Source organism: Neltuma alba, unplaced genomic scaffold, assembly GCF_004799145.2.
Source record: "Neltuma alba isolate B1F8T4 unplaced genomic scaffold, ASM479914v2 tig00011969_pilon, whole genome shotgun sequence".
NCBI classification, from domain to species: Eukaryota; Viridiplantae; Streptophyta; class Magnoliopsida; order Fabales; family Fabaceae; genus Neltuma; species Neltuma alba.
Genome location: NW_021636544.1, coordinates 1,634 through 27,620, shown reverse-complemented (window position 1 = coordinate 27,620; position 25,987 = coordinate 1,634). Strand labels below are relative to the sequence as shown.

Sequence of the window (25,987 nt, the reverse complement as noted above, 5' to 3'; positions counted from 1 at the left end):
TGCACACAATAAATTAAATATTTTGTACATGTAATGTTTATTATATGTTTATAATTATAAATAATAATTTTTTTATTAATTAGACCACATTAATCATGTTCATTCATATATTTTATTATTCAGCTTCTCTTTTTACTCTTTCATCATAGCAAAAATAAATGACGTTATTTTGGTTGCGCCCAACAGGAAGGAATGGTAGGAATGGAATGATGACTCATCTCCTTCCAAATCAAATAATTACCCTCACATGAAAATCCAGGCCTCAATCGAGGGTGGGGCTCAGGTCAGTGGCAGCACCAGTAAATAAGCACACAACTAATGACTAATGAAGTCACAGAAATAATTATATAATGGGACCCTTCCTTCCTTTGTATCTATAAATATGAATAAAACACCAAAACCCCTCCATAACGGCCCCTACCCTTCAGTCTCTCTGCCGCCATCAAACTGTCGGCAACGCTCCACCCGCCTCCCAACTGTTTTCCCGCCTTCGGCCCTCGGGGGAGCTCAGGTTTAGGCCTTTCAGCTGTGGCACCTCCACGTTACTACGCAATGTACCACCGCCGAAGCTCCTCCGTACAGTTTTTATGCTGCTTCTTTTACTTGGCGTTGAAAGCTTCCCCAGTATGCTCGCAGGAACAGCTTCAGCACCACCGCATCCCACTCCCCGACCTACATTGGCACCCGGGTACCGCCACCTGGTACGGCGACCCCGAAGGCGACGGTAGTACCGGTAAATCCCTTACCCCTCAACCACATTATAGTTAATTTCAAGACACTACGTTTTAGATCATGCTGCTTTAGCTGTATAGCCGGATTTCGTTGATTTTTCATGAGTATATTATGCTTAGAAGTTTTCACTGAGTGAATGAGTTTGTGTGAAGGCGGGGCATGTGGCTACGGTAACTTAGTGGACGTGAAGCCATTGAGAGCAAGGGTAGGGGCAGTGGGGCCCGTACTGTTCAAGAATGGCGAAGGGTGTGGAGCGTGCTATAAAGTGAAGTGCTTGGACGAGAGCATGTGCTCGAGGCGAGCCGTGACGGTGATAATAACGGACGAATGTCCGGGCTGTCCCTCCGACCAAACGCACTTCGACCTCAGTGGTGCTGCCTTTGGGCGTATGGCTATTGCCGGCGAACATGGTCAACTCAGGGACAAGGGTCAAATCCCCGTCATTTACCGACGGTATGTATATTATGCTCTGCTCTGCAGCGCAGACTCTTGACTTTTTTCCCCTAGGTAGAACCGTAATTATTGACAAGTGTCGGTGTCTGTTTTGTCTTTTGACTCTTCTGGTTCCTCTGACCTCAAGGTAATTTGCCTCGGGGGAATTCGTCATATATGAGCATGCCATTGAAATATCTTTTCCTTCTTTGAGGAATCAAAACTGCAAAAGATCCATTATTAAAAAGGATAGATAGGACTTTTTGACCACTTCATTTATTTTTAATCTCTTTATTGGGATAGTTTTCTTGAAAAGGAAAAAGTCGATCTCTAGTTTCATTACCCTGCTTCCTTGTGTTTGTCACCGCTGAGCACTATATGTTAAATTCATATTGTGACATTTTCAATTTCAAATTTGTAAGAGTGAAAGAAAAATCTAAATGAATACTGTCCTTTTGGGATTGCATGCTTGCAGAACACCGTGTAAATATCGAGGGAGAAATATTGCCTTCCAAGTGAATGAAGGTTCTACGCCCTTTTGGCTTTCACTTTTGGTGGAATTTGAGGATGGAGAAGGAGATATAAGCTCTATGCATATTCAAGAAGTAAGCATCTTTCCTTTAATTTCAATAATTATCTGTCTAAGTTTTGCCCCTTATAGTTTTTCATTTACTATCCTATAAAATTATGAACAAGAAACAAAGAGGTTGAAAAGGATAGGAAAGTGTAACAACCCATAAATTCCTGGAGTCTAAGAATCAGATGCCGTTATAACATGTAACTTCTCGCCTTATTTAATTGAACTGCGACACACACACACACACACACACTGCATATCGGGAACTCTGCTTCTTGATAACTCTTGCGGATTTGACCAAAAAGTACTGCTTAAACGTGCACTAAAGCATTATGGATGGGGGAAAAGGCACCTAAGCGTTATGGACATTTACGTATTCTAATGATTAATTAAAACTTAAAAAGGCGATAGCAGAGAGCACTTTTGTGTTTTTAAAAAATTAACTATAGCAGAGAGCATTTTATTAATTCATGTTGGGGATAGACAAATCCAAATACTGCGGATGTGTCTCCTTAGATCACGTGCAAACTTACCCTGCGACTCAATCCTTCAGTAAAGGAGAACCGCTTAGTAAAAATTGAGATTATGAGGTAATTGTCCTGCTTTTGGCCAAAAAAACAGAGAGGAAATTGTCCTGCTGCTTTTTTCCTGTAGAGCATGTGATCAGGGATCTGTACTGAAAATTCTCGTCCCCAGTTTATATAATCCCTATATTATATGGGTCCTGGAAATTGCATAAATACTTCTAACCAAAGCCCCGATCTTGTTATACCTGCAAATTATACAAATCAAGCGATGGGAGTGACTAAATTTCTATTTTGGTGGTTTGTGATTTTGGGAATGACAGGCAGGTTCTGTAGAGTGGCTAGAGATGAATCATCTGTGGGGTGCAAATTGGTGCATCATTGGTGGGCCTTTGAGGGGACCATTTTCTGTGAAACTTAGCACATCCACTGGGAGATCTCTGTCTGCTAGAGATGTCATTCCAAGCAGTTGGTCTCCAAAAGCTACTTACGCATCTCGTCTTAATTTCTACCCTTAGCAATGTTATAAAGCAGAAGCAAGGACAAGTGCGAACCAAAGGGTTTCACAAGCAAGCAGGGAAATACCTTTTCCATAGTCATAGCTAGCCAAGTTCCATAATGCAAAGGCAGTCTTGTGGGCTTGAGCTTCCTTTCTTTGTTTGCCATTGTTGCTGTAATAGCTTTTCTTCCATTCGGTTTTTTAGTGAGAAAAGCAAGCGTTGGGGTGCGCAAGGGCATCTAATGTTTCTTCTTTTCTTATTTTTAAAAGCAGTACTTGCTTTTATAGTGTGCAACTCTTGGTAGTAGATTCATGTAGCCCTCTCCTAAGTGGAGAGAGAGCTTTTAGTAGTAATTAGTAAGCACCCCTTTAGTCTTTACCTTGCGAAGCAAATGTGTTGTGACTTGTGATGTGAGTTTGGGTTATTATTAAAATATATGACGTATCCTTCAATTTCATGGACTTACTTGCCTTGTCAATCGAATGATAAAACTAACATTGTGGGTCCCTGCGCCTTTGTTTGCTTTTGCATATCTTAAATCCCATTTGCAAGCTTAATTAATTCAGTTCAATCAAAGGAAAACTAGAGCCACCTAATCAGCCTATCCTGCAATTACTCAAGTTGGTGGATTATGACCAACTAAACAGAAAAAATGCAGAAAGCAATTAAAACTGTGATTGCCCTAGCATATAGATGATGTGGTTCTTCAGGTAACAGACCAATCGTCAATAGCAGCGAAGTTAGAACAAGAAGTGGGTGATTGGCAGCACTTAATAGGATGCCGTATATATTACTTGTACGAGCGTCGATAAACTTGTCGAGGGCTCTTTGACCAAAATACTATGCACAGTAAACAATATTACTCAGATGCTACAGAATCAAATTTATTTGTCTAAATACTACATCCAAACTCGTTCTTTGGAAGATGAAGTTTGGAAAAGTGAAGAACTCCTAAACTCGTTCTTGCAAAGAACGAGTTCATCATTTTTTTTTAAATTTTCTTTTTCATGAAAATGGTGCTAGGCTACTCTTGTCACCTATTTAAATTTGTCGATAAACTTGTTGAGTTTTAAGAGGGGTGTGTTTGAGTGATCGATCCACGGATTGTAATGTGAGGTATACGATGGCCGTGGGGATTCAAGCTCAGAGCTTTTTGACCGTATCATCAAACACAAGGAAGCTCACACCAAAATAAATAAATAAATAAAATTAAAAGCACGTGAAAGCTATTTGATACTCGTATAACTTAAAAAGTCCCAAGCCGCAATCAGGCTGGAGTGAACAGTGACGCGAGAAGTGAAGGATGAGAGGACTGTGACTTGAACCTGAGTGTTTCTGGTAGCTTTGCTAATGGCAGTTCGCTATATCCACATGGGAAATCATGGTGGGTTGATCCTTTCAGATATAGGGTATCTCTAATTGCCCCACCATTATCCATCTATCCATCTCTTTAGATACAGAGTATTTCTGGTAGCTTTGTTTTTCATTGGTCAATTGACTCATGAAAAATCTTGCTACTCATGGAGAGAACAGTTAGCTTTTCCAGTTTTTCTGTCTTATATATGAAGAAAAGCTAAAGAGTAAATAAGAATAATGGATACCTAATGTGTAAACGGCAGGTCAGTAAAGATGCGAATGCTCAATTATCACATTTACTGTACGGCAATATGTAGGTGCATTATAGAAGAGGCGAATCTTATAATATACTACATATATATTGAGTTTCCATTCCTGATTGTTGGCTACATTTACAAAAACACAACCAACTCGGCAGAGCATGTTTTGGCATGAAAGTCAGAAACCTGGTGGTTATGACTGTGATTAGCATTGCAATTTGTTTGCTACCAGAGACAATAATTAAACATTGAGACTTTAGGAAGCTGAACAAGTTACGAAACCTCTAACTAATGATATTATAATAGTTACTGATTGGTTCAGTCAAACTGTAATTAATACAAGAGTGAAAAGGGAGAATTATGCCTAAGTAGTTTTAAATACATTTTTAGTTGTAAATTTGCATTGTGTGAGTGATAAAATTGAGAGTCTCCGTAATAATTAATTTATGAATTTCGTTGGTCGTTCATTATAATTCTCCAGAGAAAAAGACACAAGCAAATCTATTTTAACGAGACACAAAAGATGCTTATGTTAGTTCAGCCATATTTATTAACCCCAATTTTAAGGATAAGGTTTACTTAGCAAAAGAAATAGTGTTATAATGGAATTTGATCGTGGGTCCTACCACCACGGTGCGCATCTTGATGAGGCAATTAAAGGAGTGTAAACCCTACATGTCCGCGCGCGCGCGTGGTTCGCACCCGGCCTCGATGGAACAACACTACGCACAAAGAGACATTTTTCTTCCCAAATTATTCAACATAGCTTCTTTGTTCTTTAGATCTCTGTCTTTTATTTAGTAAAGCTAATTCATCTTATAATTGTATCAGTGATTTTGGGAGTCCAAGAAGAAGGAGAAATGAAAACCATAGTATTTGAACGCTGCCGTGTCCTGTGAAAACATTATGAATGATAACGATTAAACAAAAGAACTAATCTTCTTGTTTGCGAGTCAAAGCTCCACATTATAGGATGTTGGGTTCGGCACATTTGCAGTTTCGGTGTCCGCCACAGCCACAAAAGAAAAGCCTCAAAACCTTATCTTTCGAATGCGTCCAGGCTGAAGGCTCCAAGCCCCTTCTTTCGAGTCTTCATTTCCCGCCTAAAAAGAAGCGACAACACAAGGAAAGATTACTTCAACGAAAGGGAAAAGGAAAGTTGAAAAAAAAGCAAAGGGGCATGCCTGTTGGTCTTGGAATAAGCAACAGATTTCCACAGATTTCGGCATACCTGAACTGAGTGTCCCCACAATTTGAAACTCGCATTCCAACAGTTGGAAATGTCAAAAGTTTCTATCTTCATCCACATTAGTTGCAGTTCCGAAAAGGAGGTTCTTTCTTCAGTATATGGTGCTCTGTTAGCCCCAAGAGTTCCCAAAAACAAAAACAAAAACATGGGGGGAAAAAAAGGGAGGAAAAGATAAGAAAGAAAAAGGATGAAGCATTTCAATTTCAATTGAAATAAAATGGCAACCAACTGGCAAATTTCAATTACAGCCTGTCCTTTGAAGCGTCCGTCAACGATGGAAAGGACACTCGCATAGCTCAGTTAGTTATTTCACTCATTTGCAAGTTTGTTCATGATTCACTACCATTCGGCTAACCCGCAAAACCTGACGAGTCTTTCGTGTAGTCACTTTGTTTTGGACGGGTGACCCATGTATATTGGGCCCATGGCCCATCTTCCGGCAGCCCATTGTATTCATTTATTACCCAAGGCACAGCGGACTATTATGAAAGTATCAAATATCAATGAGGACACATACACTTTTTTTTCAGATAGATCAGACAGATGCACTTGGACCAAAAAACCGAAGGATCAGACAGATGCACAAACGGCCCACTGGGTTGAAGAAAGTAACCGGGATAAAGTGAAAACTCCCATAGCCTGCCACGCAAACAAAGAATCTATGACGTGGGACTTGTCGGTGTTCCTGCCTAAATCCGTCCGTCTCGCCCAGTTGATCTTCTTCTCTTCCCACTTCATCTAGTCACTTCTGTAACATCTTCATTGAGGAGCTCTGAACTGGGCATTCTGAGAACGCTCAACAAATGGCGGATCGGTTCTTCCCAAATGTGTTGCCCGACTTCGTACCAGAGGCGTCACAAGAGCAACAGGATGCAGTGTCTGTCAGTGCCCAGGATTCACTCACCAAGCTCCTCGCCATGCCTTACGCGCCTCTTTCCGAGCGATTCAAACGCGCCGCTTTAGACGTCAAAGAAACCGTGCTTATTTCTCATCCACCCTCGTCGTTTTTTTCCTTCCGTGCTCTCAATTCTTAGATATCACACCAAGTGTTTGTGGTTTTGTGTCAGATAGCTGTCGAGACTTGGGGTCTGCCCAGGCAAGACGTTCGGGACTTTACCCTCTATTGCGGGGTTCTTGGCACAGCTTTTCTGCTCTACAAATCTTATCAAGTGACGGCCAACAAGAATGATCTCAATCTCTCATCGCAGATTGTCAAGGCTTGCGATTCTGCTTCTCTTGGTTCTAGGTTCTATTAATTCTCTTCCCATGTATTTGGTAACATGTATTTGGGTAGTTACATAGATGGTTAAGGACCGAATGAATGACAGGGATGCAACTTTTATTTGTGGACGTGCTGGAGTATGCGCCCTTGGAGCTGTGGTGGCAAAGCACGTTGGTGATGAGCAGTCCCTGAGGTATTATTTGGCTCAGTTTGAGAAGGTATTCTGTTCGCTTTAAGTGGGAGATTACCAAAATGATCATTATATAGTGGAAGTAGAATCGCTTTCTTTGGAGCTTGGTGAGTGGGGTAGAGCTGAATTGGCAGACTAACTCGTTATGTCGTGCAGATTAAGCTGCCAAACAATCTTCCTGATGAGTTGCTGTATGGGAGAGTTGGTTTTCTCTGGGCATGTTTGTTCTTAAACAAACACCTCGGGCAAGGGACAATCCCTTCCACTTATACTGTGAGCTTAATCCACTAATACTCTCATGCCATCATGTTATGTTACACTAGAATAGGTAAGAGTGGCGTAAAATATCTGAAACATGTTTCAGGCTACGGTTGTGGATGAAATTATTAAAAGAGGAAGAGCATTGGGTAGGAAAGGAAGATGCCCATTGATGTTCGAATGGTATGGGGAAAAGTATTGGGGTGCTGCACATGGTTTGGCGGGGATTATGCATGTCTTGATGGATATGGAGTTGAAGCCGGATGAACTTGAGGATGTCAAGGGCACTCTTAAGTACATGATAAATAATCGCTTTGCGAGTGGAAACTACCCTGCTAGTGAAGAAGATAAAAAACGTGACGTGCTTGTGCACTGGTGCCATGGAGCTCCGGGAATTGCCCTTACTCTCGTTAAAGCAGCCAAGGTAAAGTTTGTTGTCCAGGAATTCAACTCGATTATATATATATATATATATATTTATATCATTCCGATCGGATTTTTTTTTTTTTTAATCGGGACTAGAAATATCTTTGCTCTTTGGTTTCAACCTTGTATTCTCGCTGGTGTTTATAAACTGAATGACTTTTTCTTGATCTCATTCAAGGTTTCCTTTGATAATATGATGGCAGTAGTGTGGAAAATTTGTGAAATTGTCTGATTTATCGTACGGAGTTTTAAAATGCTTTGTTCGCTTGTTATAAGGGAAGCATATTTTGGAGTGTTGAATATACTGCCTGGTTATTTCATTCATACATGACTACTATTAACATTAGGAACGGTCATGTCGAATATAGTACATTAACATATTGGCATATATAAACTGTAATTATTATTATAACTTTAATTATGATTATGGTTTTCTACACGGTTATAGTTAAAGGAACCTCAGGGAGGCCAAGTTTTCTTACTTCTTAGTTGATTAAGATTGCTTGCCCGCTCAAAAAACCACCGCAAGCTGAATATGTGACCAAGGCTAGCTCTCTTTTGCTTCATAAAGCAGGACAAGGTTCCGTTCTTGGTGAGTTGTTTTATATCTGATTATCCGAAGTACTTCTTCTGACCGCATTATGGATATTCTCAGGTTTTTGGAGATAAAGAATTTTTGGATGCAGCTGTGAATGCAGCAGAGGTGGTTTGGAATCGAGGTCTGCTAAGACGAGTAGGGCTCTGCCATGGCATTAGTGGCAATGCATATGTTTTCCTCTCACTCTACCAACTGACCGGAAATGTAGAGTATTTATACAGGGGTAAAGCCTTTGCTTGCTTTTTACTTGACAGAGCTCACAGGCTCATCTCACAAGGCGAAATGCATGGAGGTGATAGGCCATACTCGTTGTTCGAGGGGCTTGGAGGTATGGCATATCTCTTTCTAGATATGGTTGATCCTCGCCAAGCTAAATTTCCAGCTTATGACCTCTGAGAATCCGATATCGTACATAGTATGGGAGCGTGGACTTGTATGTGACTGTTGTATATACCGAGAAACGCAAGTGATAATAAAACTGAGAGCCTTGGGTAGGTGAAACTTCCTATGAAGAGATACGAGCATATTAGCGCTTTCTGATTTTTTTTTTTTTGGTTTTTTTTTTTTTTGGGGCCTGCTTATGAGACCTAGGCAACTCCGTTAGGCACAAGCTTACATAAACTGAAGATTGTTACTTTTCACGTAGTACCCTCCCAGTCGGATCTGATAATATTCAGTCAGAGTTATATATATATATATGTATATGTATATGTATATGTAATACAACCTTCAAGGGGTGTTTGGATAGAAACCAAACTATGGTTTTAGAAATGCTTTTACGGTTTACGAAATAAATATGTGAAGAAATTTATCTCGTTTTGCGGAAAAGTGCTTTTGAAACCATGGTTTGGATGTTGCCAAACACCCTCTAGACCTCATTTGATTTTTATTTTGATTTTAAATATAAGATCTCAATCAACTTTGTCTTTAATATTTATGCATTTTTTTCAAAATAGTCCTTTTAACAATAGTAGTTTTAGCTAATACACTTGATTAGTAAGAATATTTTAAGAAAGATAACACCTATTTATGATAAATAACTAATTTAATTTTTTTTCTTAATCTCTTCAAATTAGTTAACTAGTTCTCATAATTAGGAACGGAAGTAAAAATTGTTACTTTTGTAAAAGCTAGATGCTAACGCGAAATTTTTAACATATTGTTTTGTCACGTATAACGTTCATTTGTCCTCTATCAAACCGGAGAGCATTTCCATGCTTTTGCACATCTTTTTTTTCATTTTAAATAATATTAACCCTGTTTGGGTCTTTACCATCTTTGGCGTTAATCGTCTTACCCAAAAGCAGAGAAGGGGCGAAGCAATAACAGATTGCCTGAGTTCAAATTATCAGACAGCGATTACCAAACTGAAAGATAAATGATCAATTAAATTGTGTGCTCTGCATAAAGAGACCAAACATTTCCAGTTGAAGTGTTGAACTGCATGTCGGGTTTTCTTCGTTGTTCGTTCCGTCGCCATGGGCATAAATCTGAAACAAACTTTATTCCATAGATTTGTACTTTATTACATATGATCCCCATGTGAGGACAGGCTTGCGATACTACTCATACAGCTGGATTGAAACGTTAACCAAAGCACAAGTTGAAAGCAGTAAACTTTTAGCCTCGAGGTAGATAATCAGCTGCTATGCTTGTTGAGGAACTGGATGATGTGGTGGTTCACCTTCTCAGGGAGCTGCTCGTGCACAAAGTGGCTTCCTTCCGGCTCGTATATGACTTCCAAATTTGGCACAAAATGTTTCACTGTCCCGCTTCGGATATAGTCTTCCATGCCTGGAAACTTGAGGACATAATCTTTCTCTCCCACAATCAGCAGTGCTGGACTCGTTACTTTAGGATCAGTTATGCCACAATCCACTGTGAGGCTCCTGCACGATCGATCATAAAGCAATGGGGCGCAGCAATTTAGATCATTCGAGCAACAGAGGCCCCTGTCTGTTTATAAGGGACGCTAACTAATGAGAATGTAATCAGTAAATTACCTGTAAGGAACCTGCAAAGCAAATCTGAAACCAGATTTTTCATAAAGTGAGGCATAAGTTGCAAGGTCTTCCTCTGAGAACCAAGGGGGTAAGGGAGTCGAAGGGTCGAACAAGTCCATGATTTCCTGATTATTAGCGGCTATTGGGATGTCGCTTTTAGAGAAGAGTGTGTAGATGTTTCGTATGATGGACTTGACATCAAAGCGGCCAAAGTCTGCTTCTGCCCTCCCAGGCTCCTGAATTCAGTAAACAAGTTGCTTTCAATCCAGGGAGGAAACTGAATATGATAATGATAGCCAAAGAACGAATTTGTACCTGCCACCTAGTGATATAGAAGCCATTAGGGAGAAGGTGGTTCTGGACAGCAGAAGGACCTGGAAGCATGAAAGGGACGCCTAAAGTTACGACACCAATCACTTTTTCTGGGTGCACAACACCTACAAGGTATGCTGGGATAGCTCCGAAGTCCTTGCCCACCAGGAAAGCCTGGTACAAACAAATGAATTTAGCCGTTGGGGATGGAATTTCTGTTGGGTGTTTGGCCTTGGAAAATATCAGTTATATGAAATCCAAAGAGAGAAGCAGTTTTGAGTATCAGCTGGAGCTTAATAAGATCTCAGACTGCTTACCTTGGTGATGGCCAAGGAATCCAGAAGGCCAGCGACTTCATCAACAAGGTCATACAAGGTTGCTTTTTCTGGCTCAGCCGGATGGTCGGAAAGTCCATAGCCTCTAAAGTCAAAGGCAATCGCTCGATAGCCAGCGTTGGCTACAGCAATCATCTGGTGCCGCCATGTATACCATATCTCCGGGAATCCATGCAAGAATACCACTGCCTTGGGACCTGTACCGATAAAGATGATCCATAAACCAAAGTGGGAAGAAACGAATCAACAATATTGTTAGTGTAGTGTAAACCAGCAATAGCCTCATAGTTTTTGAGGGATCTGACCACTTCCAATCTCAGCCACGTGCAGCTTCAGTCCCTTCACTTCAACATGACTGTGCTCGATATTTTCCATCGCAGATAATGAGTGAGAGGTGGTGCAGAGTTTGAGATTGAAAGGAAATGGTGGGAGCAGAGGTATCTGAAATCTGTCAAGCCCGTGAGATCTCTTTGTCGAGTTTGGTAGTTTTATAACAACTCAGTCACCAATTTATTGGTCAATAGCAGTGTAAGCACATAGGAAGACTAATGTCTTTTTCTATGCCTTATCCATAAAATAGTAATTGTATGACAATTCAGCCAATTGATGGTATTAAAAAATAGATGAGCATGAAATGGTGCACTATTATGTTAAATTAAATATTAAGCATTTGATTGATGACTGATGTTTAAAGAATCATGTCTTCCTAAGGAAGCCTCGTGACTTCCTCAACGCACGCGATTCACCGGCAGCATCTACCGATATTTTTAATTTCACCTTCGCGTCTGGTAATTCTATTATCCCTTCGGCAACATCGAACGAATCATCATGGCTCACTTGTATTTTCCATCAAACACATGAAAATTATACCCAGTGAGTTACAAAAGAAGAGACGCCCAGATAAATGTCATTTCACACACACACACACAGATCAAATGGCCGATGAGATTGAGCAAATATCAATTATCATAAAAAAAAGAAAAAAGAAAACAAAATGGAAAAATAATCCTAATTACTCCTCTGGTCCTAAATATAAAACTCTTGTACACAGTATAAGGGTCTTATATTTAGGACCGGAAGAGCATTTTGCCCTTAATATATACAGGTCCTTCAATAACTTTGAGATTATTCTTCAATAATTTTGAGATTATTCAACGCTTCCAAATGCAGTCAGCTTAGTAAAACACGAGAAAGCTCACAACTTGCTAGCACATCTGATCGTCAAACTATGCCTCTTCGCTTTCTGTAGATGATTATATTGCAATAATCGCAATCTATGAAAAAGTCCTAAACAGAAGCGAACAAAACTGTGATCTTGGTTTTGTGTGCCGCATCAAAATGTGCAATTTTTGATTCGGTGAAGGGTTTGACGGAAGCTTGATGGAAATAAATAGAAGCCACTGAGAAGGAATTACAAAAGAAAGCCCTGATAATTGTTCACTTTAACGTTGATTAATCAATAGGGATAGAGGAGCCCATTTTCAATTATATATACTCTTATGTCACTAAAGACACGAATTCACAATGCAGATTCGAGATTTCTATCGAACCCCTCAGAGGCATGCATTAATTAAAGGTTAAAGAATATAAATAATTGCACCAGGGAAAAGTACACAAAAAGAATACAATTTGTAGTGATCATGCTTCCTTTGGCCTATCATTCTGCCGTCGCCATGTCCGCAAAGTTTTGCCCTGAATTGATCATACCTATGCTGGGACATAACCAGCATTCATATTCTTTCTCCAATGGCAGATTCGTATGAGTTGGAAATGGAGATCAATCAATTTGGACCGTTGAATTGGTTTTATTCTGCACCAGTTGTTCTACATCTCCAAGCTCCATTTCCCTTCCTTGGATGGTCGCCTGTTCATTCTGGAACAGAAGTTCTATCTGCTCCAATGACTTCCCTTTGGTTTCAGGAACTAGCGAGTAAACAAAGACGACGGCAAGGGAAGAAATAGCAGCAAACAGAAAGAATGTTCCGGCAACTGTAATTGCCCGTGAAACAGACAAGAAAGACATGGCCACGAGGCCACTACACACACGATTCCCCACGGCCCCAACTGCTGAAGCTTGGGCTCTCACTCTCAAAGGAAAGATTTCAGACGTCAAAACCCAACACACAGGGCCTAGTCCAACCGAGAAGAAAGCCACATTGGCACAAACAAACAGAATTGCCAAAGCAATTGCCAATGATCCTTGTCCAAACAAAGCAAGAGTAATTCCTATCATCAACAGACTCAACGTCATCCCTATTGTGCTTACGTAGAGCAAGGGCTTCCTACCTAATTTGTCTATGAGAATTATGGCTATCACTATAAAAGCAGTCTTTGTTATTCCTACGGCAACAGTTGCAGCGAGAAGCTTGGAATTATCCTCAATCCCAGCTGCTTTAAAAATTTCAGGGCTATAGTATACAGTTGCATCTATTCCTGAGATCTGCTGGAAACATTGAATCCCAAATCCAGTAATGAGCATCCTCCGTAGTGCAGGGGAAGGAAAAAGTAGTTCCCGCCACACGGGTTGCTTACTAGAATTGGCCAATCCAGCAGCTTGTTGTATTTCTGCAAGCCTTTCCTCTACTTCTTGATCATTATCATTGGTTTTTGACAGCACTGATCTTGCTTCTTCAACTCGGTTCCGCATTACCAGCCACCTTGGTGACTCGGGTATAATGAAAAGTGCAAAGCCAATGAAAACTGAGGGTAGAACTCCCACAGCAAGCATGATCCTCCAATTGATATGTGGTGAAAGGCCGGAAAATGCATAATTTGAGACATAACCAAGCAAGATCCCAAGATTTATGAAAATCTCTGGGAAGGTAGTGAGAGAACCTCTAGTGATGTTTGGTGATATCTCAGCGATGTATATGGGGGCGATCATAACTCCAAATCCTATTCCAACTCCTGCTAAGAGTCTTCCAATCATTAGTACTGCAAATGAAGGAGCTAGAGTCATTATGAGTGCGCCTGTTTGAAATATAATTGCAGCTAAGCCCATTGTCCATTTTCTTCCAATAGCATCTGATGTTCTTCCACCACCTAGACTACCGAGTAGAGAGACTATACTCAGAATACCAACAAGAAATTCTTCCTTTACCTCTGATATCTTCAGATCTTCTTTGATGAATATAACAGCTCCACTCATGACACCCACATCTGCAAATTGACAACATAAACCATGTCAGCTTCCCTCTCTTCAATCCAAATCAGCAACAAAGCTAGACCTCAAAATGACTACTTAACAAATCTTGAAATTCTGTACTTGAACAGGGAAAAACTCACTAGTCTTCTGAACCCAAACTTTGCACTCTCATGGTTATTGGGAAATCGAAATACGTAGGGAAATCAAATAATCTCTCAGCTATAACGAGAAGCTTTAAATTTTTTAAGAACAAGTGAGTTCAAAATGGTAATGAATAGTATAGAGAAAAAAATGATGGTAAATATATTGTTTGAAGAAATTCATTAAAAAGGTTGACACGACCATGTTGAATGATAACATCAACGCGGAAGATGAAGATGATTGCTACAAAGAATAGGCAGAAAGCACACATTTTGGAGAAAGCAAACAAAGGAGAAGAGGGAATGCATGTGGCATACCATAGCCAAGAAGGACATTGTTGAGAGAAGCAAAGACGGCACAGGCAAGAACATATTTCCTGGTACTTTTGCTCCTATGCTCTTGGTGGTATTGGTCCAGGCCATCGTGGTAATCCTCGGTATGGTCAGAGCCCATTCTCCTGTACTTGTTCTTCGCACCCAAGGGGATTCCAGACAACCCCAGTTCCCCATTCCCATGTTCTTGAAATCCCATCTCAGGCTCAGCGAGTTCTGAATTGCTCTGCTTGTTTTCCGATGACGGAGGAGGAGCAGTTGAGACTTGAGATTGAGGTTTTAATTTTGACTCCTACGACATGTCTGAGACTGGCAAACCATGAATTGGGTTTTAGATCTGAAGCCAGAAGAAGAGGACCCCGGAATACAAGCGCAGGACTCGGAAGTCAGAGCTTGGAAAAATAAAACCCCGGTGCAAATTGCATTATTGTATGTGGAATGGGACTATAGGACACATCACAAAGGATTGACTGACTCTCCCGCCTTATCAAAGCTCATTCCACGGATGACCCAAAAAAAGGGCTCATTCCATGGGGCAGCTGCAGTAGGTAGTGACCTTGCCTCTTTAAAATATCCGCCCTCTTGTTTTATTCTACGTATTTATCTCAAATAACAAGATTCAATGACCTTCACGACAAAGAAAGGCATCATCCTTGTCGAGATTCTCAATTTAATTCATCGGTTAGCAAATATTTTTTCTTTTTAAAAAGCATAATTTTATTACTTTCTGGTTTTCTCGATGCTGTGCGCCAGGCGGGTAAATGACAATCGACCTTTTGACCGCATGGGTTGTGTTCAGGTTTGTTTTGTTAAATAGTTCAATTCCTCTTAAATCATAATGCAGCGTTGGGGGGGGGGGGGGGAACAGAGAGAAAGAGATGAAAATTTAGTAAAAGAAGCATTTTTCATTTCTTCATTAAATGGGGAGTGGCTATATGGTATATACAGGCATGCAAGATCCAGGAGGGGACGCGCACAAACCTGAGCAGTGGAATCTTTATCTTTTGCCCTTTCTTTTCGGCTGTTCTTCACGTTTGCCAACCACGCATCCAACACCGACGATTTTTTTTGTCGTTTAGCCATTTAGCCGTGTTGCCACTCTCTCTAACCTTATTACAATCTATTGACCAAAAAAAAAAATTACCACAAGCTCCCCATTCTTTTTTTTTCCTCTCCCCTCCAACGCATACGTATTAAGTTAATCATGGTGTCATATTTATAAGCACGCAATAAGATTCCCTCGAATTTATAATATGAATTGTTTACACACTCATTTAATTAAATAAAAGTGAGTGTTGTATCTTGCATATGTCATTTGGTTTATGTTAAAAGACAAGAAGCGGGCGTAATGGTAGCTTTAGGTTGGGGATGGTAACCGGCAAGCAGTATAGATGACGTTTGTGCTGTTGTGTGGTTGGGAGCTGACCATTGCAGCTGACTCGCGTCACGAATAGGGAAAAACTGAGAACCATACTTGGGCTGGGCCTGAGTGAAAATGTGGGGATTACATTGTAGATGGGCCTAGGCCCAAATCGTTGTGGGACGAGAAGAGGTGAGAGATTGACGAGGTTATGGTGCGCTTGAATTGCCAGCTCCCCCCGGCAACTGCAATTCAGGATTCTTTAACTATTCTCATTCATGTGATTATCACTTTTAAGATCAATTGCTCCTACCTCTTTACCTTTAAGCATTCAACTCCTACCCAATTTCTTTTTTGCCTTGTCTCTTCTCATTACACTCACCTAATTCGTATCAAACTTATATATATTCATATATATATATAGATATATATATATATATTCCGTCCTTTTTCTGACCTCTCATTTCTTCCACTTCATATTGATTCAAATCATGACATAACCAGAGGTCATTCATTTAAGAGAGAAAATCTTAAACTAGTTTGAATTTCTTAATACAAGTGAGACATCACTTTCTTGAGGACAAGTAAAGAAAGGCAGCTCGAAGATTGAGAGGGAAAAAAAAAAGAACAAAAGAATTTCACATACATCCTACTCATTAATGCTCAGCAGAATAATAATACATAGGGCATGAATTAAATTTGTTATGCTTCTATTATATTGTAAATGACGCAGTTGAAGTTCTAGGTTTCAAAATGGATCCATGCATTGATTGAAATAATTCCAGCTCATGATATTGATTTGGATGAAGTGATTGGAGGGAGAACAGAAGCATGACGAATATTTTATTCTTCCAATTCTCATTGTAAATCCTACTTCTCAAATAAAAATAAATTACATATCCACCACCCCCTTCCTTTTATTTATTTATTTATTTCTTCTATTGGGACGAAATTCAATTAAGAAATTTGAGGCCATAATTCTGAGAAGTAATGTATATTTGGCCAAAAAAGAAGGAACTAGAAAACTTTAATCAAACAACTGCTCAGAATTCATCTACTGCAAAAACAAAGAGTTGAGAAGTCACATTGTCGACTTCGTCTGAAGTCATTGTTAAACGGCAAAACCATACCAAATCCTCGTACGAAGAAGAACAGAAACGTCGGATTTGGTCGGATGAGTATCCAATTTAACATTTGATTTTCACTTGCAACGTTGTCCTTCAGTGACCCCCCAAAAAAAAAAAAGTACATGGCAGCCGAACCTTGGCATAAAATATTAGGCTTGGTTGAATCGAAGAAACAAACATGAGATGCAAAACTAAGCCGAAAACGGCTACGTCACCGAAGTCCTTAGATATTTTTGGATCCATAATTATGACCTTCATTACGGTTTAAGTTTAATTAATCACATGATTATGAATCAACATCGTTATCGTGCCGTCGCGACTAAGAAATGTTGATGATGATCTCATGGGCCGGTGAATGGGCCCACCTCCATTCATCACACCTTCAAATTTTTAATTATTATTTCCCAAATAATTAATGCGTAAAGTCTGCTTATTAATTTTGTCCTTATCTGTAACTCGGCCTCCTTTCTCTCGCGGGGTCGACAATTCCTGTACACCAGATTTGGTGGGATTCTTCGCTCTTGTAATTACCGAGTTTGGTTATTATTACCACAGTGCTTCAGCGTTAAAACTGTTCCTGCTTGACTCTTTAGCGGTCAATCACGTTGCATCAATTAAAAATCGTGGATTTAGTGGCTTTGAAAAAACATATGTATATATTTTTAGTTTCCTCTCAATTTTAGTCAACAATAATGTTTGTTAAAAATTAATGCTCCAAAGCTGTCTATCTTTAAAGAAATATAAGTTGGAAGATTGTTTTTATTTTAAATTATATAATTATTAAAACAAAATGGTCTAAATTATATAAAAAAATTTTAATTAAATCTGGACCATTTATTTGAATAGCCTAAATTAAGATGGGGCCGTAGTGATCGCTCCCGCCTTATAGCGCAACACATGGGTACAAATGCATATCCAACATTTCAACTCATTACATTTTGTGCTCAGGCTGAGGTCGCAAAAAAACAAAAGGTAATTAAGACTTACGCCAAAACTTGTCTGTGGTAAAATCTTTGGAGAATTGCTAATTTCTTTATCATTTTCCAAGGCATGGTGGATACGTCAACTAAGCGGGTCAATTATTCAACTGATAAAATATTTTGTAATTAATATCAATATTAATTATCGTACAGTATGCAATTTTTATGACCCTGCCCGGGGAATAAGTCAATAAGTCATAAACATTATGTTAACACGGTTCTGGATTTTGTTTCGGGAAGATATATAAATAAAAGATAATATTTACATCAAGTTTTTTATATTTATTATGTCAAGTTTTCTAATTATACATAATCAGGTGTTGTGTTTTTTAATATTAGCGTTTAATAACATTTAATTATAAATTCACACGAAATAAAAAAATGAACATATAACTATGTATGATTAGAAAATTTGATATAACTGATATAAAAAACTTGAACTAAATTTTTTCGTCAATCAAAACTTCTCAAGAGAGTATTTCCTCTCATTGCGGAATTTCTCATTAATTACCATCCCCGTAACTTGTGGAGAACGCATTCAAAATTGAAATTTCTCAAGTGTGTTGTTTACAAAGCGGGTCAATTATTCAACTAATAAAATATTTTGTAATCAATATCAATATTGATTGTCGTACAGTATAAAATTTTTATGACTGTACCGTGGGGATAATTCAAAAGCATGATATGTTAACACAGTTCGGGATTTTGTTCGGGAAAGCTATATAGATAAAAGACAATACTTACATTAAATTTTTATATTTATTATGTCAAATTTTACAATGACATATAATTATATGTCATATTTTTAAAGTATTAATATTTAATAGTACTTAATTACAAATTCACAGGAAATAAAATAAAGGACATATAGTCATGTATTATGAGAGAACTTAACATAATCAATATAAGAAGAAACTTGACCAATTTTTTTTTTTATAAATAAAAACTTCTCAAGGGGGTATTTCCTCTCATTGCGGAATGTCTTATTAATTACCATCCTCGTGACTTTTGGAGAATGCATTCAAAACAGAAATTTCTCAAGTCTGTTGTCTACAAAGTTATTGTATTTTTTCAAGAAATAAAATTACCTTTTGAATTAATCGAACATAACTAAGTTATTGAGAGAAGACATTATTATTACTCTTCCGATTCTTAATATAAGACCTAATTATTCAGTTGATTTTAGTCTTAAATATAAGACCTATTTCTCATATTTATCGATTTTTTTCAAATTATCCCTATGGATACTCGTTCAACTATTATTAAGTAGAATAGGGAGAGGGGATATTAACGAAGATGATTATGATGTTTTAAAAAAAAACATGACATATTTTTTATAATTAACTGACTTATTTAACTTTTTAATCTAATCAAATTAATTAAATATGTTTTATATTAAGGACCAAAGGAGTATTATTGTCTTCCGGCTGTACACTTTAGTGCTATAAAACGAAACACTAAACAGGTGCTTGGACAAAGAAATTCCGTGTATTGTAAATGAATTTTCGTTTCAATAAACAAGAATTATATATAATTTTTCATAAACTTGTGTTCTTTCTTCTTCTTTTTTTTTTAAATCTTGCCTCTGGCATTCCAGCGCGGTTTATTCCTAGCTATTTGAAGAAAGATTATCACGATTATTATGATTCTAACGCTGTTGAAATACAGATTAGAAATCCTTGCACAAATTCATTTATTTGTTTTTGTTGGTTCTCTCTGTTCTGTGATACTCATTTGCCCCCCTGAACTGACTTTTTCGGGGATACCTTTAGATCCAACATTCGAAGACGATAGGCTTCCACGTGTCATGCGAGTCGGGGGAATAACAAGGACAGTCAAACACTTAACCTCCAATGAACTCACAAGTGCTTGGTATTACTCCCTCCGTTCCTTATTATAAGAGACACTTGATGCTTATGCCATGTTCCTATATATAAGAGACACTTACAAGTTGTCTCTACTTTTTTGTGTTGATTTACTATTTTACCCATATTTATTATCTCCAACTCACACTCTCTCTCCCTCCTACTTCTCTTTCTTTTAATAATTTAATTGTTCTCTCTCCTTATTAATGAGGACATTTTTGGAAAAAAAATTATACTTTTTATACATTAATTGTTCTTAACTAACTTTAACTATTTTTTTGATCAACGTACTTCGGTTATTTGTCTCTTATAATAAGGAACGGAGGGAGTACTATATTATAACAAGTCCTGATACATAGGTGTCATCAGAGAAGGACAAACTAAAATAAAGAACCATTAAAAAAAAAACCTACCAATTATGAAGTTATTAATAATACTAATATACACCCATCCTTGGAGCTGAAAAACTAAGCTCATCACGGATGTACCACAAGGGAAGGAAATCATAAAACCCTCTCCTTCTGCCCTGGTCGTGCTCTACCGCACATTCACTGCATCAAATGCATTCAATTAAGGTTTATAAAGAGACTACGAGGAAAATGAACTACTCAGAAACATGCTCGTGGTTTCTGGGATCAGAGGCCCACGGAGTATGAGCCAGCGATGCTGCTGCCAGTGGAAGCTCATGGATAACATGAACCCTGATCACAGCACAAGTCCAGAAATGAAGTTGAAGGAGATATTCAGTGCTCTGGGATTCACAGGTTGTGTGGTTTAAATATTCACAACCAGTAGGAATCCCAAGGAGAAACCTATGCAGAAAGAATTTAGTAGGGAAAATGAAGGGTGAGAGCACTGACTTGTCAAAAATAAAATTTTTTAGGGTGGAAGTTTCAATCTTGACCTTTCCAGAAGAAGGGTTTCACGGGACAAGAGGAGGAAGTGGAAGAATCTGATGGTCCTGTAATATCTTCTTGCTGCATGTGAGTATCTGCATTATTAGATTCTTGGTGATTGGGATTGAAAAAGGCAAGTTGCGACTGAAATGTGTCCAAATCATCCCACACAGGGCTACCGGGACCCCAACCCGCTGGAATTGCATTGAACCAAGCCGCCATTTCTCCCCAGACCAGTTCTTGCGACGCCGAAGTTCCCTCCCCTGTTCCAGCATTAGACGCAGCCTGTACTTCGTCGCTCATTGTAGCTTCACTTGACCCTATTCCAGAATCATTGTCGGTGCTCTCTTCCGGTGGCGGTCGCGAAGGCTTCTCCTCTGCAATCGGAGCTTCCGCAGTAAAACCTTCTGGAGCAGAGTTAGTTTGCTTCGACGTTGAACCTTGTTGACGAGTGGAGGGAGAAGAAGCAGATGAATCTGGGACTGTTGAGGATGGCTTGTCCTTATTGAGGAAAAGCTCGGGGAAATTGAGCCTAGCATTCTCTCCTCTCAACTTAAAGGCCTCGCGATCATAAGCCAAGGCGGCATCTTCAGCTGTGTCGAATGTTCCCAGCCAGAGGCGAGTCCTGTTGCGAGGAAGACGAATCTCAGCGACCCATTTTCCCCAATGACGTTGCCTCACCCCTCTGTAGAGCTTAGTAGTATTTATAGGCTGAGGAGGGGGCCTGTACAATGGCCTTCCGTCCGGCCCTACGCTGTTCATCATCATCATCATCATCCTCCCTCTTGGACTCAGATTCAACGGGTCTCTGCAATACTGAAGATGTTGCTGCTGTTGCTGATGATGATGTTGCTGGTGTGCGACTCCAGAGTCTTGGCCTAAGAACTGTGGGTACCCCATGTTTGGCTGTTGAGACCCAAAAGAAATCATCTGCTGCTGATTTTGCGTCCCGAGAAACTGTGGGCGAAACGCAGGCAAATTGGGAGAGCCAAATTGTTGATAGGGAAATTGCAGAGGCTGTTGAGAACCATCGAAGGCAAAAGGGAAGACGATTCTCGAAGACGAAGGAGGATGTGGTAGAATGGGAACGGAGGATTGATTTTGGTTTGAGTTTTCACGTTGGGGGCTTCGGCTTTTCTTCAGAGGCCTGTTCGACACGGAAGCATCCTCAAAAACTGGCTTCCATTGCCGCCTCTCACCGCTCAAGTCTACATCTTTACCCCTGCCAATCTCCCAATCTCGGCTTTCTCCACCACCCACGGTGGATTTGCCACTGTTACTCGCCGTGGCCATCCAGACACAATGATAGATTTCCGCTCGCTCTCTCGAGCTCAAAAGCAGAGCCTTTGAGTTTTATGCGCAATCAAGAAATGAGACGGGACGTCGTACAAACGCCTTAAAGAAGAAAGATTCGAATAAAGAAGAACAAAATCACAAAAGGGAATAACCCAGATTCAAGATATGGTCAAAGATTTAAAAACCAAAGTGATAATCCGATCAAATCAAAAACAGAATCGGATACCATCGACCCATCTCAAATCTATGGCAAACAGAGGACGGAAAAACCAAAGGAGAGAGCGAGCGGGAAACAGAGCGAGCGCAGAGGAAGTTGGAGGAGAGATATGAAGTAAACGTGGAGGCCAAAGCAGGGGAGATTCGGAGGACTGAGGCAGATCAGATTGTGTTGTGGTGAGAGAGGGAAGGAGGAGGGAAGGGGGGAGGAGAGGAATTTATATGAGAGGAGAACGAGGAAGGGGTTTAAATCAAACTTTTTGGAATAAAGAGAGTATGTAGAAGCGTCGTTGCTGGTTGGCTGCAAGGGGACCCACACGGTTGGGCCTTTGATTGAGCTCTAATTTCTGTGAGCTCACCCACCCCAACTCCATGCCGCCGTCTCCCACCTGGAGAGAGCCAGAGATATTTGCAGGGAAGAGCTTTACAAATGGAGGAAAAGTAGAGGGCGAGGCAACGTGAGGTCGGGAACGCCACAGTGGCAAAACTGTTTGTGGTGGTGTCCGTACCATGGTGTGGCGAACAGGGATTCGTGATTTTATCTGCTCCAGATATTTTTTTCTCACTTCTCTGCCTGCCCCCAGCCTACCCTGTCCCTGTGTACCCTGTGTATTTTTCCTTAAATTAGGTCCTAGGTTCCGTTTTCATTAAACCACTCTACTGTGCGCCCGCCCAGCATTATGAGCGCATTTATTAATGCGTGTTTGACGTTTTCGGAAGAATACGGACACAATAATCTTCACATATTCGCGTGGTATGAAAAAACCTCTATTCCACGGTTTTCTGAATCACTTGACACAAATTAAAAATAACAGTTACAATGAAGTAAACTTGCCAAATTTCTCAACAATTTCAATTAGCTAGTTTCAAAAATTAACATCAATTCCTCTCTCCACATCTCCCCAATATTTAGATCAATCCGATGAGAAAAACAGTAAATGAATTATCCGTAAGTATCATAAATATAAATGAATAGTGCCTCAGATAACATGGAAAAAGCCTGTATAAATAAGAACCATGAAAATCTCCAGGAAACGCCACTGTGATAAGGATAAGAGAGAGCATTTCACGGAAACTACCAAGTAAAATTTACAGGCTAGCTAGGATAACAGAGACATTAATTTTCTGCTTAAATTTTATTTACCAAGTCATTGACCATCACGGACGACGTGGATATATATATGTCGAAGAAAATTGACCCTGGGAAATAAATTTATTAAAGAGGGCAGAGAGTTTAATTAATCAGAGGCGTGAAGCTGAATGCCACCATCGTGTAGCCTCGTAGAGTCGATTTCATCAAAGAGAAATGTTGCTCATAGTACTGTGGAGGATGGATGGTGTTGATTAAACTGATGATATGGCTTTTTGCAGAGAGTGAAGGAGGGGGGAAACAAACACCATCCTAATCCTATATATGTTGGGGTTGCCTGTCTGCCTGTGCGTCTTTAAGGGTCTCGAATGATCGATCTTAAAAGAAAGGAAAAGCAGGGGGGCAGGCAAGACATAGCAGAACAAAGCTCCAAAAAACTTGGGTCGGGAGCACAACTTTTGATTAGGTCGGGAGCATGCATGTTTGATTCATAACACTCTCAATTATGGATCCCTCGTGCCGCCCCTGTTTCCTAACCACATCCACATCTCTCCAATCCTAAACCTTCATTTGATCTTCTCTGCTACCTGCTTGCTACGCTAACCTCACGACCTGCCCTCCTTCATCTCCCCAAACACTCCATTTTTACTGTAGGGCCGGTTAGTGCCGTGATGATAATTCAGAGCCCCATGCAACCACGTACAATTTGAGGTCACAAATGCATCCCTTTAATTTAACAGCTCACAGCCTCATCTGCAAGATCTCCCTGATTGTATACACAGGGAGGCTAAAATTAATAATATTCTTTCTCAGCGGAAACAAGGTCTGGCTGTAATGTTGGAATGGAAGGGAGCTTCATCCTAGTACGTGCTAATTGGTACTCCGACTCCGAGGCTAGTTGCCAAGAATAAGAAATGCTATATCCCTTTTCTCACGCCCCCCTCCCTATGTTAACATGTAATGACGAGTTATAGTGTTAGTAATGATAACAGGCCCCATATTACTGCTTATTACGTTCTTTTCTTAACATGTTAATTATAATGGTTATCCATATTTTCAACTGATGGCAAGGGAAATAAATTATTATAATTGTGTTTATCATTTAATAATTACCGACTCCATTCATAATATATGCAGACTTTTTATTTTGTTTACAAACAATTGTTGCTTTTAAAAAAAAAATCAATGGCTCGCACAGGTTTTGCCGCATCATATCTTATTTATCCATTCAACTGTTATCTTTGTCTTCTTTTATAACATTTAACGTAATTAATTTAAAAAATGAATGCATATTAACTTAAATTAACAAAGGTATATAGAAATAAAATGGTGAAAGTAGAGGGGAGGTCATGGTTACTCCTCGTTTCGGCCATTATGAAGTTTTTCATGCATGTTAATCATACGTACAGAGCTCAAAGTTGAATCCTCTCCAAAGCTGTCATCTGCAATTTTTGATTTATTTTTTAAAAAAGTTTTTTTTTTCTGGGTCTCGGGTTAAGCAAAATTGGCACAAAGATCATAGAAATTAAAGGTAGACAGTTTTTTGGGTGGTGAACAAAAACTGAAAGCCTAAAAGGGAGTGATGATAATGTGCATATTAAAATTAAAATTTCAAGATGATGTTAAAAAAAAAAAGAAGAATTAGATCTGGGGGGCCATAGTTAAGGGGATAGGAATGAATTTGATGATAAAAAATAGAGGGTCGATATGATGAGAAGGAGTAAATTAAAAGAGAATAAGAATGGGAGGTAAAGGTGGAGAGGAAGGGATTAGAGGGGGTGGCGTGTAAGGAAGAGGGAGGGGAGGGATTTGTGAGGGAGAAGGGAGCCACGTAGCGAAAGGAGAGGGTGACTTTCGGTGAGAGGGGGGGCTCAGAGGTGAGCAAAGGGGGAATGTGTATCCGAGGGATATCAGATATGCGCCTTTGTCGTTATAAAGTCAACACCATACCGGTGTCTGGTCGGTGTTCTTTCGTCACGTGTCGGCGGTCCACCTCCCCCGCCCCCCATCATTTTGTCCTTCTTCCCCCTCTCCTATTCTCTCTCTTTCTTTTTTTCCTTTCAAATTCTTTTAATTCAATTGTGAATTGAACCCCGCTTCATATAATACTTCTTTATATTCATATATATATATATATATCTTTGATCTTAATTATAAGATTTTATTTGTACTAAATCTTATAATTATAACATGAGGTAGTATACTACTAGTATTAAATTATTATTATTATTATTTGTTCCCATCCTACGCCGTGGCCTCTGCCCTTGCTCAATTTCGTCCACTCAAAAAATATCACACGCCCCCTTGATTTGATATTCTTCTCTCGCATGCTTCACCAACATCAACCTTCTCCCTCATTCTGTCTCTCCCATCACGTCCCCCCACATTTTTTTCCCCTCTTTTCCTTCTTTTTTTCCCCCCAAAGCATAAGATTGAAATAACCACCATCTGTAATTATTTTCTTCATTAATATGTTTTTCTTACAGTTTTCACTTTGCTTTTATTTTGGCATTACTAGCTTGTTTTAGGCTGAAAAATAGTAAATAAAGGTATGACTATTATGTT

The 25,987-nt window shown here is 39.5% G+C and overlaps 5 protein-coding genes across 5 annotated transcripts; 2 read left to right on the top strand and 3 right to left on the bottom strand.

Moving 5' to 3' along the window:
• The first annotated feature begins 416 nt into the window (after positions 1 to 416).
• Positions 417 to 2,980, top strand: LOC114720190 (expansin-B3). The gene is made up of 4 exons (XM_028905803.1): positions 417 to 733; positions 885 to 1,185; positions 1,640 to 1,769; positions 2,589 to 2,980. The coding sequence occupies exons 1-4, from the start codon at positions 553 to 555 to the stop codon at positions 2,781 to 2,783; spliced, it is 807 nt and encodes a 268-aa protein (XP_028761636.1). The 5' UTR covers positions 417 to 552; the 3' UTR covers positions 2,784 to 2,980.
• Positions 2,981 to 6,362: 3,382 nt separating this feature from the next.
• Positions 6,363 to 8,972, top strand: LOC114720189 (lanC-like protein GCL2). The gene is made up of 6 exons (XM_028905802.1): positions 6,363 to 6,607; positions 6,698 to 6,876; positions 6,959 to 7,070; positions 7,199 to 7,315; positions 7,407 to 7,724; positions 8,382 to 8,972. The coding sequence occupies exons 1-6, from the start codon at positions 6,434 to 6,436 to the stop codon at positions 8,718 to 8,720; spliced, it is 1,239 nt and encodes a 412-aa protein (XP_028761635.1). The 5' UTR covers positions 6,363 to 6,433; the 3' UTR covers positions 8,721 to 8,972.
• Positions 8,973 to 9,809: 837 nt separating this feature from the next.
• LOC114720193 (bifunctional epoxide hydrolase 2) lies at positions 9,810 to 11,431 on the bottom strand. The gene is made up of 5 exons (XM_028905807.1): positions 11,280 to 11,431; positions 10,957 to 11,171; positions 10,643 to 10,813; positions 10,328 to 10,563; positions 9,810 to 10,213 (listed from the first exon to the last, which is right to left on the bottom strand). Exons 1-5 carry the CDS (start codon positions 11,347 to 11,349, stop codon positions 9,964 to 9,966), a joined length of 942 nt encoding a protein of 313 aa, XP_028761640.1. The 5' UTR covers positions 11,350 to 11,431; the 3' UTR covers positions 9,810 to 9,963.
• A 954-nt stretch (positions 11,432 to 12,385) lies between these two features.
• Positions 12,386 to 15,003, bottom strand: LOC114720192 (probable polyol transporter 4). The gene is made up of 2 exons (XM_028905806.1): positions 14,578 to 15,003; positions 12,386 to 14,133 (listed from the first exon to the last, which is right to left on the bottom strand). Exons 1-2 carry the CDS (start codon positions 14,789 to 14,791, stop codon positions 12,752 to 12,754), a joined length of 1,596 nt encoding a protein of 531 aa, XP_028761639.1. The 5' UTR covers positions 14,792 to 15,003; the 3' UTR covers positions 12,386 to 12,751.
• A 5,270-nt stretch (positions 15,004 to 20,273) lies between these two features.
• On the bottom strand, positions 20,274 to 22,534 carry LOC114720191 (ethylene-responsive transcription factor ERF054-like). The gene is made up of 2 exons (XM_028905805.1): positions 20,829 to 22,534; positions 20,274 to 20,475 (listed from the first exon to the last, which is right to left on the bottom strand). Exons 1-2 carry the CDS (start codon positions 22,111 to 22,113, stop codon positions 20,462 to 20,464), a joined length of 1,299 nt encoding a protein of 432 aa, XP_028761638.1. The 5' UTR covers positions 22,114 to 22,534; the 3' UTR covers positions 20,274 to 20,461.
• Positions 22,535 to 25,987: the final 3,453 nt, after the last annotated feature.